We start from the raw sequence: 19,343 nt of genomic DNA, 5'->3' as shown, positions 1-19,343 counted from the left end.
CTAATATTACCAATACATTCATTGTAATACAGTAAAACGAGTTACAAATAAACAACATAAGTATATTAATGATAGTTTAAAGAATCTAAAAAAAATTATACAAATTGCATAAATAATTATAGTTTAATTTAGATTTTGTTAAATGGTTGCTTTTTTGTTGCTCTCTGCACTGATTGCTTTTTGGTTGCTCAATAGTTGCTTAATTAGTTTTTATAACATATAAAAATAATTAATAACATTATTTTTATTAAAGTCAAAAATTGATGTCATTTATAATCATCTTACAAAATGTAAGATTTTAAGAATTTCAAGGCGATAACTATTATGTATTATAAAAATAAAAATATAAAAATATATATAAGAAAATAGAAATATCACTCACAACAATTATAATCAACATAGTATCAATAAGAGTGACAATCACAATAATAATAGTTGCTCAGTAATTGATAAATGGAAAATATTGCATGGCTAACTCTATCATCAACATTAAAAAGTAATCAAACAGTAAAAAAATTAAATACTAAATGAAGAAATGTTATCCTTCTATACAAATTATAGATAACACAAGTTTATAATCAATATATTAATTTTTTAAATAAAATTCAATCAAATTGCTCAAAAACTAAAGGGTTATCACTACTAAAAAACAGCCATTTAGCGACGGATTTTTCCGTCGCTAAATGGCTAAATTCCGTCGCTAAACTCGTTTAGCGACGGATTAGCGACGGACAACGTCCGTCGCTAAATATCTGGTCGCCAATTTTGCAGCGACCGAATACTTTTTTTTTTGCGACGGATTTAAAAAAATTTGCGACGGATTTTGCGACGGATTTAAATCCGTCGCAAATTTTTAAAAATAAAAAAAAAATTATTTTTTAATTAAAATCGTAAAATGAAATATTATTTAAACGGTCAACCCCCGTCACACACCCACTGGCTATACAACACACACCCGCACTGACCCGCAAATATCGCAAATTTTCCAACTTCCCAGTAGGTCACCCATCCTTCACATTACTCCCATACACTCCTCTTTAACTTTGTAGTTCCCCCGCGCGTGACTCCAACTTATCCAGCTCAGATTCTTGTTTTATATCTATGTATATTATATTTAAATATAACAAAAAGGTACTCCCGCAATTTACTCCCATATTATATAAAATAATTATTTTTTCATACTAATTATTTTTAAATAAAATAAATTATTTTTTAATAATTATTTTAAATAAAAACAACAAATTATTACTATTACACTTTACTCCCACATTCTAATATAATAATTTTGTTATAAATAATTATTTTATTAATAAATAATTATAATAAATAATTAATTATTTTTAAATAAATAATTATAATAAATAAATAATTATTTTTAAATAAATAATGATTTTATTAATAAATAATTACAATAAATAATTTTTTAATAAATTGTTTTATAATTAATATTGTTTTTATTAATAAATATTTGTTTTAATAAATATATTTTTTAATTATAATTTTTTAATAAAAATAATACTTTTAGCGACGGATTTAGTAATCCGTCGCTAAAAGTAAGCATGTAGCGACGGACGTGGTATTCCGTCGCTAAATGTATTACTTTTAGCGACGGATTACAAAATCCGTCGCTAAAAGTGAAAAACAAATTGGCGGGATTCATCCCGCCACTTTTAGCGACGGAATTTCCGTCGCTAAAAGTGGCGGGATTCATCCCGCCAATTTTCTTTAGGATTTAGCGACGGATTTTGAATCCGTCGCAAATTTTGATTTTAGCGACGGATTTCAAATCCGTCGCTAAAATCCGTCGCAAATCGACTGTTTTCTAGTAGTGTATTACATTTAAATTTTAACCTTTTACATTAAATTTTTAAAAAGTTATAACCTTTAAAACGTGTCAATCACAAACATCATCTTTTATTTTTTTTAATATTATCATGGACATATTTCACACTTGAAACATAAAATATTTTTATATCATTTCATTTCTTGTATCATTTGTATCATCAATAACTATAGTGGTGGCTCTTATTTGACTTTCCAAAATACTTGACATTTTCTTTTTCTACCTGTTTAATTTTTTTTAATTTCACTCTAACACCAATTATAGCTTTTAAAATATATTTACATTTTATCTTTTGATTAATTTTTTTTAGTTATATAATTGGCATGGTAAAAAGCATTAAATGAATAATATAGATAATAATTAAATTAAATTAAACAATCAAAAAGAGACTTAATTTAAAACACAAATGTCTTAAATGACAAATGTATATATATAAATGTTAAATTATAAAATGTAAAAATTCTTTTAATTAAAAATAATACAATAAATTTTTTAAATAAAAAATTAAATTAATAATTGTTTCATAATAAAAAATGTAAAAAATTGAATGATAACTAACAAGTGTTTATTTTAAAAAAAATATATAAAAATAAATAATAATAAATTAAAGCAAAAGTTTTTATTTAAAGAAATGAAGAGATTGACACATGTTATACTTATGATTTGATGTAATGTATATGACTTTTCTTTCCCCCACAATTATTACTACATCTTCCTTTAAATTAAAAAGAAAATATAATAAATTGGGTTTGTCATGAGGTCTGTCATGTTTGGCAAGAGAAACAAATAATCACGTATTTATGCAAAATAAAAAATAATAAAGCGCACGCTTGATAAGTTTGAATTTAAGAGAGTAATTTTAACAACATATATAGAAAAGGCGTATACCGAGTCATTTCCTCAATAAAGTTTAAAATTCAAAAGGGCCAAAATTAGACCCTTCACTAACCATAAAAGCCCATAATCAAAATAGAATAAAAAATGGTCCTCCTCTTTTACTTTTGAATGAGGAGGATATGACTAAAATTGTCCCAAAATTATATTCATCTATCTAATTTTTTTTATTTTTTCAAATTCGCCCGATTAATCACAAAATTTAATTTGAAAGTATCAATTTTTTCGAAACTTTCTAACCGGGATCTTTAAAAAAAATTACAATACTCTGATTTAAATTTCTCGAATTGTTCAATTTAAATATTTTTAATTTTTATCTTTCGAATTAAAACTAACATGTTCAATTAAAAATTACTAATTCTACTCAAATCCTCAATCATAAACAGAGGTGGATCTATGCCTAGCATGGTGGGGTCCATGGACCCCACCTTATTTTCAAAATAAAAGCTTTTCTACATATAAAAATAAGTAAAATAGAATAAAACAAGTCCTAATTAAAAGTTGCAGCACAAAGTTTGAAAACCCAAATTCACCACAAATTTGACAATAGAAAAATAGACAACCGTATGCCTAAAAAAATAGACAACAACATTGTTAATATTTACTATTTTAAATTTCAAATGTAAAATTTATAATTTATGAATAGAAATTTCAATAAATTCAGTCGAAAATTTTAATAAAATGTATATGTTTTATTTATTTTCGATGTTTATTAATTTATCAATAAACTACAATACAAATAGTATGTATCAGACAAATTTCTATTAAGATTTTGATATCAAATTCTTCCATAAACGTAAATAATTTATCTTTCCAATAATAAAACAATACTTATTAAATTTTCAAACATTATATCTATTCAATTGTTTTATTTAAATTTAATATAATATTTTATAATCTAATCTATCTATAATCTTCAATACATGATTATCTTAATTTTTTTTATTTTGTAATTTTTTTAGTTAAAATTTATATATTTTATAATTAATTTTTTTTCAATATATATATACACACATATATACATATGGACCCCACCACATTGTAATTCTGGATCCGCCACTGATCATAAATCCATTACAAATTAATGTAGTTTATACATTTGTTTTGTTTTATGATAACTATATTAATTTTATTTAACGTTTTTTAAATTGATTAAGTCTTAAAAAATTTAAACCAATTTAAATTGAAATCTTATGTTTACAATTGTAAAACAATGCGAAAAATGCAATTCCCTCATAATAATTTAAACTAATGTAGAAGTCTAGTGTAATATTTACTATTGTTGTTTGATGAATGCTTTGGTGCCATCTACTTTCATCATCGCCGGAAAGAAAATATTGTTTTTCATATGTAGGTGTCTATAGCCGTCCCTATAAGTGATAGGGGCGGTTTTTCTTGTAGAGGTTGTTAAAACCTCCCCTATAAATGCAATTTACCTATCTCTCGTTCTATTTATTGTCGTTTTATTTAGTCGAAGGTAAAAATTCCAACCCTCTAGAGTTGGAGTTCTGGTTCCGCCCCTGTCCGTCATTGTAGATGTCCCTCTCCGTAACCTTGACCCGATGGATCGATGGATAATCGAAACTGGGAACTTCCGTACCGCCGAGTTTAGTAGCCCAAAGAAAATCATTTTTGCACGTACTGAGCATAGAGCCATTAACAAGTAATCCAGACTCGGAACGAACTTTGATCAATTATATATAAAATTCAGATTATGTAAAATTAGATGAACAACAAAATGCATCTTTCATAATAAATTTAATGGAAATAATAAAAATTATATAAATGGTATTAACGTCAATTAATTGAAGTATTGTTACGAAAACTCTAATTAATTTAATATTGATTATAAATAAAAATATTGATAAAATTATAATAAATTCAATAAATATATAAATTGACGAGTCAAATTACAAGCTACGTGCGTAGTACATAATTCGAAATTAGTCATTTAAAAGAGTTGACGGAGAAAAGTATTAATAAATTTGATCTAAATTTATATATATCTTTTAATTTTCCAAATGTGATGGGAACTTACAGTTTGACCTAAATCTGGAGACTTTTAGTAATTAACCTAAAACAATATTGAAAACGTAATACTAGGAAGATCACTTTTTTTAGGATAATAGGAATATTAGTTAATTAGGATTAGAAAAACAAATTCCAAGCGAAGTGCAATTTGATTGAAATATAATCTTTATAATTTTGAAAAAAAAAAGATATATAATCTTTATAATAAGAGTTTTGTTTAGGAATATTAAGATGAAACATAAGCTAATATACTTAACAAGCGGGATTGCATGGAACTGGAACAGCGTGTCACAATGTGCTAATCCTATTGGTTAGATATCGTCTGAATTATTTTGAGCAGAAAATACGTGTCACAACGTCCTAATCCTATTGGTAATTAGATTACGAATTAAACTCTATATAAACTCACTTCTTCAATCATATTTTCCATAGTTTCGAACTTCAAAAATACGATCATGAAGGTCAGCAAAAGATTAGCTTATGGAGCTGTTCTAATCCTTCTCTTTGTTTCAGGTGAGTAAATGTTATAATTTATAGTAAGTTTTGGTTCTAATTATTGTTTTATAATGGATAATTATAGGTAACACGAACACATTATTCAATCAATGTGACGTTTTGAATATAAAAAATATCAAAATAATATTTAGTTTATCCATATCTAAATATTATGTCATTCCGTGTCTATGTTCGTGCTACCTAGCTGTCTATACTTTATCGATCTGTTTGTGTTAATATTGTTTTGCTTTGTTGAAGAATTTTTGACAGGATTAGCAACAGCAACAGCAACAACAGATGGTTCTTCACGAAAACTCGATACAGTGATCGGGATCGATCTCGGAACCACTTACTCTTGTGTAGCCGTTTCTCGAAACGGCGCAGTAGAGATTATAGCCAATGATCAAGGCAACAGAATCACTCCATCATGGGTCGCATTCTCCGGTACTGAGCGTCTCGTCGGAGAGGCTGCGAAAAATCAAGCAGCTTCCAATCCAGAAAACACCATCTTTGATGTTAAACGTCTCATTGGAAGAAGGTATAACTAATTAAGCTATCATTAAATATGTATATTAGAAATTTTGTTGAGAATTTATATTAATGGTTAACTTGGCATAATAAATACTTAGGTTTGATGATCCAGAAGTCCAAAAAGATATAAAAATGTTGCCATATAAGGTGGTGAATAAGGATGGTAAACCATATGTACAAGTTGAGGTTAAAGGGGAAACAAAAGTGTTTAGCCCTGAGGAAATTAGTGCTATGGTGCTAGGGAAGATGAAGGAGACAGCTGAGGCATATTTAGGCAAAAAAGTCCAACATGCTGTAATTACAGTACCAGGTATATATATCGTTTAAAATACTTTTGATTATCGAATTATAAAACAGTTAACGAACTATTATATTTTTATAAAACGGTTATCTAAGTATAATAATTATAAAATATTTACTCGACAACAACTATTTTATAAAACGGTTATAATGTTTGGCAAAATGGTAATGAGCTTGTTGCATTTTTGTATAATGTTTTTTTGTCCATATATCTCTACAATTCGATAACGGTTTTGTTAAAAAATTATATTATAGTCGGTGACCGTTTTATAATTTATCTATAGTTTTTGTAACTATTTTATTGTTAGTCTTATTTTTCATAGGCTAAACCCATTTGAGGGTACCTAAACTATATTGTTTTGCTTCATCAACTTTCTGAGCGAGGGACCTAAGGAACCAAAATCGTATAACTTCAAAATAGGTTTAGCCTTTTTTATATAATCCTGCTTGATGTTTTTTTACCATATAACTTAACTGATGATCGTTGTTTTTTGCAGCTTATTTCAATGATGCACAAAGGCAAGCAACAAAGGATGCAGGTGCCATCGCCGGACTCAACGTAGCTCGAGTAATCAACGAGCCTACAGCAGCAGCTCTAGCCTACGGTCTCGACAAACAAAAGGACGCCGAAAAAAACATTCTAGTGTACGATCTCGGCGGCGGCACATTCGACGTCAGCATATTGACACTCGACGGAGGCGTCTTCGAGGTTCATTCCACGAGCGGCGACACTCACTTAGGAGGAGAAGACTTCGATCACAAAGTGATGAACTACTTCGTCAAATTGATCAAAAAGAGGTTCGGTAAAGATATCAGCACTGACAAAAAAGCGCTCGGAAAGCTTCGGAGGGAAGCCGAGAGAGCTAAGAGAGCATTGAGTAGCCAACACCAAGTGAGGATCGAGATTGAGTCGCTGTTCGAAGGGAACGATTTTTCGGAGTCGCTGACGAGGGCGAGGTTCGAGGAGTTGAATGTGGAGTTGTTTAAGAAGACTTTAGGTCCTGTGAAGAAGGCATTGGGAGATGCGGGTCTGAAGAAATCTGATATTGATGAGATTGTATTGGTTGGTGGGAGTACTAGAATTCCTAAGGTTCAGGAATTGTTGAAGGATATGTTTGACAGGCGAGAGCTGAGTAAAGCTGTGAATCCTGATGAAGCTGTGGCTCATGGTGCTGCTGTTCAGGGTGCTGTTCTTAGCGGCGACAACGATGACAAAATCAAAGGTACTTAGCTATTGTAATTACCCTATTGTCATCTTTAGTTAATGTAATAGGTGCGGAATTGAATAGTTATTCCGTATAGATTGTTTCTCAATTTCGGAAACGTTTCCGTTTTTGAAAGATTGTTGATGCACTATCGGAATGTTTAACAAATGATTGTCTTTATTTGCAGACATTCTATTGATCGACAAGACATCATTGAGTTTAGGAATTGAAACAGTTGGTGGAGTGATGACCGTATTGATCCCGAGACACACTGTTATTCCAACTAAAAAATCTCAGATTTTCAGCACTTATCAAGACCAGCAAACCACTGTCTCAATCAAGGTACTTACAAAACCACAAATCTTATACAAATTTCACAATCCGAGCTCTTGTTTTTATGTTTTCGAACTTAAAATAATTAACCCGAAAATATATTCCAGGTCTACGAAGGCGAAAGAAGCTTGACGAAAGACTGTCACGAGCTAGGAAACTTCGACCTATCAGGAATTCCTCCAGCACCAAGAGGAGTAGCTCAAATTGAAGTAACATTCGAGGTAGATGTTAACGGAATACTCCACGTAAAAGCCGAAGACAAAGCAGCGAAGAAATCACAATCTCTCGCCATTAAGAACGAAAAAGGGCGTCTCTCGGACGAGGAGATACAGCGAATGGTCGAGGAGGCTGAAGAAATGGCGGAAGAGGATCGAAAAGTTAAAGAGAAGATCGACGCGAGAAACAAGTTGGAGAGTTATGTTTATAACATGAGGAATACTGTGAGTGATAAAGATAAAGCTGGTGGTAAAATTGATTCTGATGACAAGGAGAAGATTGAGAGTGCATTGAAGGATGCTCTTGAATGGTTAGATGATAATCAGGATGCTGACCGGGATGATTACGTGGAGAAGATGAATGAGGTGGAAGATGTTTGTAATCCAGTCATCAGGAAACTATATGAACAGAGTGGTGCAAATGCTAACTCAGCTGATTCTGAAGATGAAGAGCTTTATGATGAACTGTAGAAACTAGATAGTTTAGTTTATAAGGAGTTGTGTTTTTTCTTTTCTTTTAAATTCTATCTTCTTCTTTTAATTGTACTTTTGATTTTTAATAACATTATACTAAGGAATTTTTTTAATAAAATTTGATCTGAATTGCGGAAACACAGTAACTATTTTCGCTCCACCGGATGATTCTATTCCTCTCGAGGATGGGATGCACATAAAGCATCAGGTGGTATTGTCTAAAGTTGATAAAAATTCGTTCGAGTCTGGATTACTTGTTCAGGGCTCTACACTCACTACGTGCGATAATAATTTTTCTTAGCCTACTAAACTAGGCGTTACTGAGGTTCCCAGTTCGGGTTATCCCTCAATCCATCGTGTCAAGCTTACGGAGTGGGATAGCTACAATGACAGACATGTGATTGTTTATGGCGTCGACCGTTTTTTTAATACTTTTCAGAGAATATAAGAATGTGAAACTCTAATTAGGAAAAGACATTTCCACATAAAAATAGCTGTTGTTTAAGTGAATATACTTTTATTTACATCATTTATCGTTTTGTTTTTCTTTTTTATGTAGAGACTTATTTCTTCTTTGATCTGTGTTAAAAATTCAATTCAATTCAAATTTTAATATGTTTATAAAGGTCCATATATAGTAATAAAATTAAATACCAAAATAAAACATTTCATTAAATATTAAAATAATTATATATAAACAACCATCATAATTAATACTAATTAAACACCATGAACGATTCAAGTCCATCATTGTAAATATCCCAATATAAAATTTGGGCAGCATAATCTGTATCTTAATTGTCAATCTTGAAGAGCACAATCCGATCATGAACGTAGACACGATTACGAAAATAACCGGAATCATCTCGAGGAGCCGACAGTGTAATCGTGCTATTATTATAGCACATCATTATTTCTTCTATCACTACTAATATCTCCATTTTCTTGTAAATTGTTCAAAAAAGTGTATTATAGCCGCGTATTAAAGACAGGCCTATAATGAACGGGCCGAAAGAAGTATTTATTTAAAAAGCCCAACACTAAAAAAAGAAAGCCTCTCTTCTCGACTTGTACAATTTTCTTCTCTTTGCAACCCAAGAAAATTTGGCCGACTAGCTATGGCTGATCAACAAAATTCATACTATGCTAAAGGAGTCATTGAAGATCTAAATTAAATGAACTAGGAAGTTCTGGATATACTGCATTCGAAATTTTGGATAGAATATTGTATCGAAAAACTCGAAGGGAAAATTGTTCGGCAGAGGATTAAATTTGAAAGTAGGAGACTCGAGAAGGAGAAGCTTCTCGGCGAGATTACTGAATGGAAGGCGGATATTGCAAGGCTGTTAAAGGAAAAGGAAGCTTTGGAAATAATAATTCAAGATGCTGAGAGAGAAATTGAGCGATGTGTGAAAAATCTATCCGATGGGTTAAAGTTTTGAGTTGATTCGAAAAGTACAGTGACTACTATGTTCAATGTCAAACTTTTCAAAGTTGTGCGGAAGGGAGGATTGCGATATGAAATCGACCAGCAGTTGACATCTGAGCAAGTCCAAGAGATTAAGACTGAAATTGCTTTTCAATTTGGTAGGTTTAATATTCGATTGAGATTAGTATTTTTTTATTTCTAATTAAAAAGTTTTGTTAATTTTTCCACAGGGGTGGGGCCGATGTCGGTGCCGGATACTGGGACTCTCTGATGCGGGGACGCGGGAGTTGAGGAGAGGTTGGGAAGAATTGTTGTTGGGTTTGCTAAGGACAGGTTATTTTTGCAAAATGTTAGCTTCATTTACTTTTTTTTTTTAGATAAAAAGCTTCATTTACTTAGATTTTAAAATTTTAGATTTTGATAAATTTTCTTGTTTAACTTCATTATCTAGTCGTTATGTTTTGGAAAATAGTTTGCATATTACTATAGGATATTAATCATACAATAGTTAGGTGTGATCTTACTATAAAAAGAATTTCTCAATTCAGTACGAGTCACAAACTTCATACTACATGATTTTATACACATAATCTTAACACAAGTTGAAATAAATTAGGAGAAAAAAATACGCCAAGATAGTGGACAGAGACTCAGAAGAAGGTAGCTAGTAAGACTCCATAAGTTCAGCTATATAACACTCAATTTAGTAATGAAGTCATCTTCGAGTTCGTGATATCCTGAGTTCAAGCCGTACTCGTAGCTAATCAATCAAAATATATAAATGTACAAGCTATATAATGCACGGAACAAAAATGTTCAAACAGAAAACGCTAAAACTACATTTTTCACGAAAATATGTTCTGTGCAACATAGGTCGCATGTAATGATAAAGAAGCTCCTCCAGTATGAGTAGTAACATTCATTCGAGTCTGGATTACTTATTAATGGCTTTGTGCTCCCAACGTGCGAAAATGATTTTCGTTGGGCGACTAAACTCGGCGTCATGGACGTTCAGAGTTCCGATTATCCGCTGATCCATCATGTCAAGATTACGAAGTGGGATATCTACAATGATGGACATGTGATCGTTCATGGAGTCCAACGTTTTTTTAATGATGCACGTAGAGAATAAGAAGGTGCACTACTAATGTTTCCAATTGTCTTTTTAGTGTTATTTTCAGTTAAGTGGTTCTTTTCATTTGTAAATTTACAATTCGTTTTATTATCAGAAATTATGATGTAGTAAAAGAACAGAGTTCTTTTTATTGCCAGCAATGACCGTAAATTTGTAATTCTTGTTGATTTCCACGGGCTAATAAAAGTTTGCTTTTTCTAATCGGTCACATTTGCATTCTTATGACATTTACAGTGCTATTGTAAATTATATCACATGTCTATTTTATATTTTAATGTCAATTTCAAATGCCACAAAAAATATATTAATTACTTTAGTGAAAAATTATTTGAATTTAGCGGCGATTACAAATGCCATTGATTAATGCCGTTGTAGAATCCGATTTTTACAGGCATTTAAAAATGATAGTATTGCTTTACGTGCTATGCACGTGGCTCGTAATGTCATAAGATAATAATAATATAATTTTAAGTAATTAATAATTAAAAACAGTATTTGATAATCACCATATAATATTAATATCATTTTTAATTTACTTTTAAGATAAATAAATATTTTATTTAAAAATAAAATAATATTAATTTATTATTACTTTTTTCATATTATAACTAAAATCTTTAAAAAAAAATTAAATATTTATCATAATTGATTTTTACTTAAATTTGAATTATATGTGCACTATTGCATCCTTTTATGTTTTTTTTGTTATTATTTTACATTTCTTAATATTAAATTAAAAAAAACTCTACTGAACAGAATATACATAATAATTGAAAAATTAAGCAATTGAATTGACTTTAAATATCATCTCTTTTATAATTTAGATAGTTTGACTATAAATTATTCTTTTAACTAACTTTATACATTTAAAACAAATATATCAGTAAGGTTATTATTTATTTTTCGTCAAATTATTATTTTTTAATACAATTGCCTTTAAAACTCTTTTCCCCTTTATCTATGTTATTTACTCTACTATAATTAACTTAAAAGTCAAAGTATTGCTTTGTTGAATAAGAATGCGGCAAATGGTCTGAATTGTTAAAACTCTTTTCAATTGGTTATTAAATTGTTAGGGCTTCAATTGGTCTTTAAATATTTATCCAAATCAATTTTCTATTCTAATCCAACTCTAATACTTAAATAGGTAAGTGTTTGATTTTTATTCTTTCTTTACTTTGCAAGATTTTACTTTTTCTATTTGGAAAAGCCTCAGCAAATATTTTAGGAAGAGATTTGTATTAGTCAATATATCAAATAATTGTGTTTTAATTAGGATTTTGCTTATAATATATTTTTAATAATTAATTAAATAATTAATTAACTAATGGCCATAATACCTCTATTTAGTAATAAATTAAAAAGGACTATTCCGTAAATTTGAATGTGTAGGTGTTTATTAACTGCAATTGAACTTTTTTTAAAATTAATTTTTATCAATTAATTAGATAATTTTTATAATTTTAATTAGAATTAAACTTATTCTTATCAATTAAATTCTTATAGCATTCTTATCAATTAAATTCTTATGTCAGTTGCATATTTGGTTTTCTGTTTGATGAATAAAAGCGTAGATTTTTTTTTTGTTTCAATAAATTCTAATGAATTAATTTTATTTAAATATCAATTTGAATAAAAATATGTACATAATTCATTAAAAGCATATCATAGTATAAATAGATTAAGGATGAAATTTTGCATGGATCACTAACTTTTGGATAAAGATTTTGCTACAACATGCCAATCGTAATGAAAATTTTGTAATTTTATCAAATTGAAGCGGTAAACATAAATAAAATTAATTTTTTTTTATCTAAACGCCGAACTAGTCATAATTTTCAATTTAATCAATTGATCAAAATTCAAAAACTACAAGGGAAGAGAACACATACCTTTTCAATAAGGGTAGTAGCTTTTTCCGTAGTTTTGCCACCAATTCTCCAATGGCTTTCCCAAACAAACTACAAATGATAAGATCAAACAATCTAAATTAGCACAAAGTAAATAGTATTTTCTAAAATACAGTGTATATTGATTTAATTAAAATTGTACTTTTTTAATTTACACCATTCATTGCAAACTGAACAGTGTTGATCATGAACATGACTCTTTCAAATTCAAAATGAACTTGAGGGAATTCCAGTCCGATTTTATGGTGTTGCACTGTTGATATATGAGCGATTATTAAAAAGTACTTACATCACACATTATTTTAAAATTTATTGTTCTTGCTTTGCCTTTATTTCAATAAATTCATAAAAAAACTACCAGGATTCAATAGAAGGCCAGAAATATAGTTTTTAAAATTTGACAATATGGGAAACTCATTGGATCAATTCCATTGAAGATACATAAGTACAATTTTGCACTGCTACATAATCACTCATGAAAAATTAAGATAATATTTCTTGATTAGTATGGCCTTAGTTACTCTAAAAGTATCAAATTAAGACTCCTCTATTCTTCATCTTTAATCTTTCTAATACACATTTTATCATAATAAATAAATATTTGGCCAAATGTTGTAAAAAGGCCAAACCTTTCAACAAAAGTTTCACAAAAATCCTGACTTTTCAATTTCATCGATTTTGGCCAAAAACTGATTATTTGATTTCATAAAAGTCCTGACCTTTCAATTTTGTCGATTTTGGCCAAAAATAGATTATTTGATTTCATAAAAGTCCTGACCTTTCAATATTTGCCATGCCACATAGGCGTCACATAGGTAAATTGAAATCAAATTGAGAGTTGGCCACAATTGAAATCAAATAATTTGTTTTTGGCCAAAATCGACAAAATTGAAAGGTCATGACTTTTGTGAAACTTTTATGAAAGATTTGGCCTTTTTACAACATTTGGCCTAAATATTTCAAGGCAGGAATTCTTCTTGGTTCTCGTCATCTTCTTCAACAAATAACCAACAATTGAAATCACTTTTCTGTAACACCTTCACCTAAAACAATAATTGTAATAACCAAATTTTGAATTGTTTGCTTGAAGGAGACCCAAATTGAACCGTGCTTAATTGATTGATCTGGTACAAATGTATTTTAAAAGAAATGGCAAAAGATATAAAAAAACCTGATTTTTTCTCAAAAGTACATATCAATCCTTTTATTTTTTTAGGCACAATCAAACCCTCGTGCTTTTAAATTTGAACAATAAAACTCTCGTTATTTTAAAATTAAACAAATAAACCATTTTAATTTACTTTTTGGACAATTACCCCTTTCAAATTTTTAATAAATATTTTACACATTAAAATTATTTTTGAACTTTTTTCCTATACGATTATGAGAGTCATGTCAGCCATTAACGAGTGTATTTAAAAATGTTGGATGAAAGGGGTTATATTAGAGTTTTAGAATCATTAAGCTTTGAAGAAGAAGAAGATTGAAGAAGAAGAAGTTAATTGAGAATTTCTCATTAATCTGAAAAGTAACAATACAGCTGATAATATAGGGAACAGCTCTGACACCTGTCAGTCCCTTATTGACTCTTCTGTTTTAACAACCTAACGGCTATAAGCTGGAAACGGTTTATAACGACACCGTTTTAACAATCAGCTATAACAAATATTAACAAACATTTTAAGTAACTGATAACTGATTTAACTAAGTAAACTTAATTATCTAATATCCCCCCTCAAGCTGGTGCGTATAAGTCATGAAGCCCCAGCTTGTTGATGAACTTGAGGAACATAGAAGGTGGCAGCGGTTTTGTGAAAAAATCTGCAAGTTGATGTTCAGATGAGACTGGAAATAAATGAATGAGACCAGACTGAATCTTTTCCCTTACTATGTGACAATCAATCTCTATGTGTTTCGTTCGTTCATGAAACACTGGATTATGTGCTAAATGACATGCTGATTGATTGTCACAATAGACTGCTGCTGGTGATGAAAGCTGAACATTTAATTCCTTTAATAAATAGGTTAGCCACTGAATTTCACAGGTGATGTTGGCTAAAGCTCTGTATTCAGCTTCAGAACTTGATTTGGACACAGTAGGTTGCTTTTTTGTTTTCCATGAGATTAATGAATCCCCAAAGAAAACACAGTAGCCTGTAATGGACCTTCTTGTGTCTGAACATGTTGCCCAGTCTGAGTCTGAAAATGCTCTCAGTTTGAATGTACTTGAACTTGAAAAGAATAAGCCTTGACCTGGATTCTTCTTCAAATACCTAAGTACTCTGGAAATAGTAGCATAATGCTTTTCTGTAGGACAGTCTAGATATTGAGATAGCTGCTGTACTGGAAATGAAATGTCAGGTCTTGTGTTGCATAAGTAAATCAGTTTTCCAACTAATCTTCTATAAGCTGGAATATCTTGATAAGGAGGACTATCTTCCTTAAGTAATCTAGTGTCTGGAGTCATTGGAGTGGTAGCTGGCTTGGAACCAATGAATCCTGTTTCTTTTAATAAATCTATCGTGTACTTTTTCTGACATAGATTAATTCCTGAAGTAGACCTGGCAACTTCCAACCCTAGAAAGTATTTCAAAGTCCCAATATCTTTAATCTTGAATTCCTTGTGCAGATAACTCTTGATCATGTCTATTGCCTTTTTATCATTCCCTGTTAAAATCACATCATCTACATACACTAAGAGTGCTGTAAATGATTGATCCTCCTTCTTTATAAATAAAGATGAATCTGAGTTAGCTTGAACATAGCCTTGTGAAATGCTTCAGTAAGTCTCAGATTCCACTGTCTACTGGCTTGCTTCAACCCATAAAGTGATTTATTTAATTTGCACACTATGCCAGAATCTGCTGTCTTTAATCCAAGAGGAACCTGCATATAAACTTCTTCATGCAATTCCCCATGAAGGAATGCATTATTGATATCTAGTTGCTGTAATATCCAGTTCTTAGAAGCTGCTAAAGCTAAAACAGTCCTAATGGTTGACATTTTTGCCACTGGTGAAAAAGTATCAACATAGTCTATGCCATTTTGCTGTGTATAACCTTTTGCAACAAGCCTAGCCTTATACCTTTCTATAGAACCATCACTTTTGTATTTTATTTTATAAACCCATTTACATCCTATAGGAATTTTTCCATCTGGAAGTTTAACTAAAGTCCAAGTGTTAGTCTGATCTAAAGCTTTTAATTCATTATTCATAGCTTCCTGCCATAAAACATGCTTAACAGCCTCACTATATGTTTTAGGTTCTATATTTGAATCTATTTGAGTTGAAAAAACTCTATGAGCTTGACTTAAGTTTGCATAAGAAAAAACATTCTGTATCAAATGAGGTGTTGTCAGAATAACATTAGTCTTAGAATCTTTACAAACATAATCCTTCAAATAAGTTGGTTTATTAACTATTCTAGATGATTTCCTAAGTGTAACAGGCACTACAGAATCAACAACAATAGGTACTACAGAATCAATATTAACACTAATATCACTCATACCAGACACTGCATTATTACTATCTATTAGACTTATATCATTTATATTATAAACATTTTCCTCATGAACAGTATCATATGATTTTGGTAAAGAAATATCTATACTTAAAGAGTCAATTTCTGCAGGTAAAACACCACTTGACAAATCAATAACAGAATCAAAATTCTTATCTTTATAATGAAAAAGATGCTCATAAAATCTAACATTTCTAGATATAATGACCTTTCTAGAATTTATGTCATATAGTCTAAATCCTTTTGTGTTTTCTGGATAACCAAGAAAAATACATTCAGTAGATCTAGGTGCAAATTTATCTCTATTATGAGAAACAGTAGAAGCATAAGCCAAACAACCAAAAACTTTCAGATTATCAAATGAAGGATTCTTATTATAAAGAATATTAAATGGAGTCTTGTTATCAATAATAGGAGATGGAATTCTGTTAATTAAAAAAACAGCATGAGAAATACAATCTGACCAAAAAATTAAAGGTAAAGAAGCCTGAAATTTAAGAGATCTAGCCACATTCAAGATATGTTGATGTTTCCTTTCAACCACTGAATTCTGCTCAGGAGTATAAACACAAGTTGTTTGATGTATAATTCCCTTTGATTCATAAAAACTAGGCATGTGAAATTCTAATCCATTATCTGACCTTATACATTTTATTTTAGTATTAAATTGTGTTTCAACATAAAAACAGAAATTTTGAACTATTATTCTAGCTTCAGACTTTGATTTTAGCAAAAAAATCCATGTATATCTACTTTTATCATCAACCATAGTTAAAAAATATTTGTGTCCATATAAAGAATAAATTCTTGCAGGACCCCAAATATCTATATGCATTAAATCAAAACAATCTTTGACAACAGTTTTACTAATTGGAAAAGGAATTTTCTTTTGCTTTGACAAATGACATGTCTTACAATGACTTTCAGAAGGAATTTTAATAGAACTATCAATACTTTGAAGACATTTCAATCTTTCATTTGATAAATGTCCTAACCTAAAATGCCATAAACTATCAACATTAACATTCTTTATCAAAACAGAAGAATCAACAGAAGAATCAACAATGTGATCAATACAACCAGAATCAGCAGAATTTACACAAACAGAATTACTTTTTTCTTTTCTAAATTGAGCTTTATCTAGATAATAAAGTCCATGTGTTTGTTTAGCTAATCCAATCATCTTCCAATTGATGATGTCCTGTATAATACAAATATCTTTATGAATAATTAAACACAAATTATGATGAGTTGTTAATTTACTAGTAGAAATTAAGTTAAATGTAAACTCAGGTACAAATAACACATTAAACAATATAAAGTCATTACTAAACCTAACTGTACCAATGTGAGTAACAGACATTTTCTGAGAATTTGGTAAAGTTACATAAACATTTTTAACAATCTTATAGGAAGTAAATTCACTTAAAGAACAAACAATATGATCAGTTGCACCAGAATCAACTATCCAAGATAAATCATTATGAACAGGTTTTTTAAGATATGCACATGCTGTGAAATTTTTAAAATAAGAATATGAAAGAAGATGTGTACCTTCATGTTCATGTTCAGTTTTCTTGGAAATAGCTGCTGAAACAGTGTTGATCCTTGGTGACTTATGATTATTGTTTTGTTGTAACATTGACATCAACTGAGAGTATTGCTCTTGAGTTATAACAGGAGAAGCAAGATTGTTGTCTGACTGCTTGCACATTTCACTTTGAACATTAATGCCAGAACTAACATTATCTTGATTGCTCATTCCATTTGCAGCTTGTATATTACCACCAGTGTTGTTATAAAATTCAGAACCATTATAATCATCATATTGCTCCATACACTGATCTTGACTCATATAATAGCTACCTTCTTGTCCTTCTGATATAACCTCACCAACCTGATTAGTATAATTTTGTGGTCTAAACCTAGGAGTAAAGCCAGGAGGATAGCCATGTTTCTTAAAACATATATCAATAGTATGACCTGAAACTCCACAATGACTGCAAATTGGCTTTCCATTATTTGGTGTATAAAACCTCCTTTGTCCCCCCTGTGGCCTAAAAGAACTACCCATTGATCCAGAAGTATTCATTGGTGGTCTAAATCCTCTATTATTGAAAGAATTGTAAGAAGGTCTTCTCTGATAAGAACCTTGAGCAGCAAATACAGAGGGTTCTATATTCTGATTACTATTGCTTACAATCAAACCTAATTGCCTTTCATGTTGTAAAGCAAGAGAGAAAACTCTGTTTATCTTAGGTAAGGGCTCTATCATAAGAATTTGACTTTTAACCACAGAATAGTTTTCATTTAAACCTTTCAGAAATCTAATAACATAATCACTTTCTTGATAGTCTTTAACTGTTTTTAACGCATCACAAGAACACTGTGGATTACAAGAACAAATTGGCACAACTCTAAGATTAACATATTCATCCCATAATATTTTCAATTGAGTAAAGAAATCTGTTACTGAAAGATTATTTTGCTTATAAGAATATATTTCTTCTTGTAATTCAGAAATCCTAACAGCATTACCTTGAGAGAATCTGTCAGATAAATCCTTCCACACATCCATAGCATTGTCAATCCATAGAATACTTTGTGCAATAGAGGGTGATAATGACTTCAAGATCCAAGAAAGAACCATAGTATTACACCTTTCCCAAACAGGAAAAATTTCACTGTTTTTAGATGGAACTGTAATACTGCCATCAACAAACTTGAGTTTGTTCTTTGACAATAAACACATTCTCATAGAACGATACCAAGAATGATAATTCTGTCCATTTAATGATGGAGAAACAAGAATCAAAGAAGGGTTTTCACTAGGATGTAAATAGTAAGGGCTTGATGGATTATCTGTTTCTAAAACTGGAAATGACATTTTGATCTTTAGGGTTCTTAAGAAATTTAAATCAAGAATCAAGAAAGGAAAAACAAGAAAGAAGAAATTGAATTGAAATGCAAGAATATCAATTGAATCAGAAATCTGGAAGAAATAAGAATTGAAATCTCAAGTAT

The 19,343-nt window shown here is 30.1% G+C and overlaps 1 protein-coding gene across 1 annotated transcript; it reads left to right on the top strand.

Annotated features, from left to right (window-relative positions):
• The first annotated feature begins 5,188 nt into the window (after positions 1-5,188).
• On the top strand, positions 5,189-8,439 carry LOC126654808 (luminal-binding protein 5-like). The gene is made up of 6 exons (XM_050348802.2): positions 5,189-5,281; positions 5,522-5,801; positions 5,893-6,104; positions 6,592-7,317; positions 7,487-7,641; positions 7,740-8,439. The coding sequence occupies exons 1-6, from the start codon at positions 5,224-5,226 to the stop codon at positions 8,316-8,318; spliced, it is 2,010 nt and encodes a 669-aa protein (XP_050204759.1). The 5' UTR covers positions 5,189-5,223; the 3' UTR covers positions 8,319-8,439.
• Positions 8,440-19,343: the final 10,904 nt, after the last annotated feature.

Source organism: Mercurialis annua, linkage group LG7 (assembly GCF_937616625.2).
Source record: "Mercurialis annua linkage group LG7, ddMerAnnu1.2, whole genome shotgun sequence".
In the NCBI taxonomy this organism is placed as follows: domain Eukaryota; kingdom Viridiplantae; phylum Streptophyta; class Magnoliopsida; order Malpighiales; family Euphorbiaceae; genus Mercurialis; species Mercurialis annua.
This window is presented reverse-complemented; position numbering and strand designations above follow the sequence as displayed.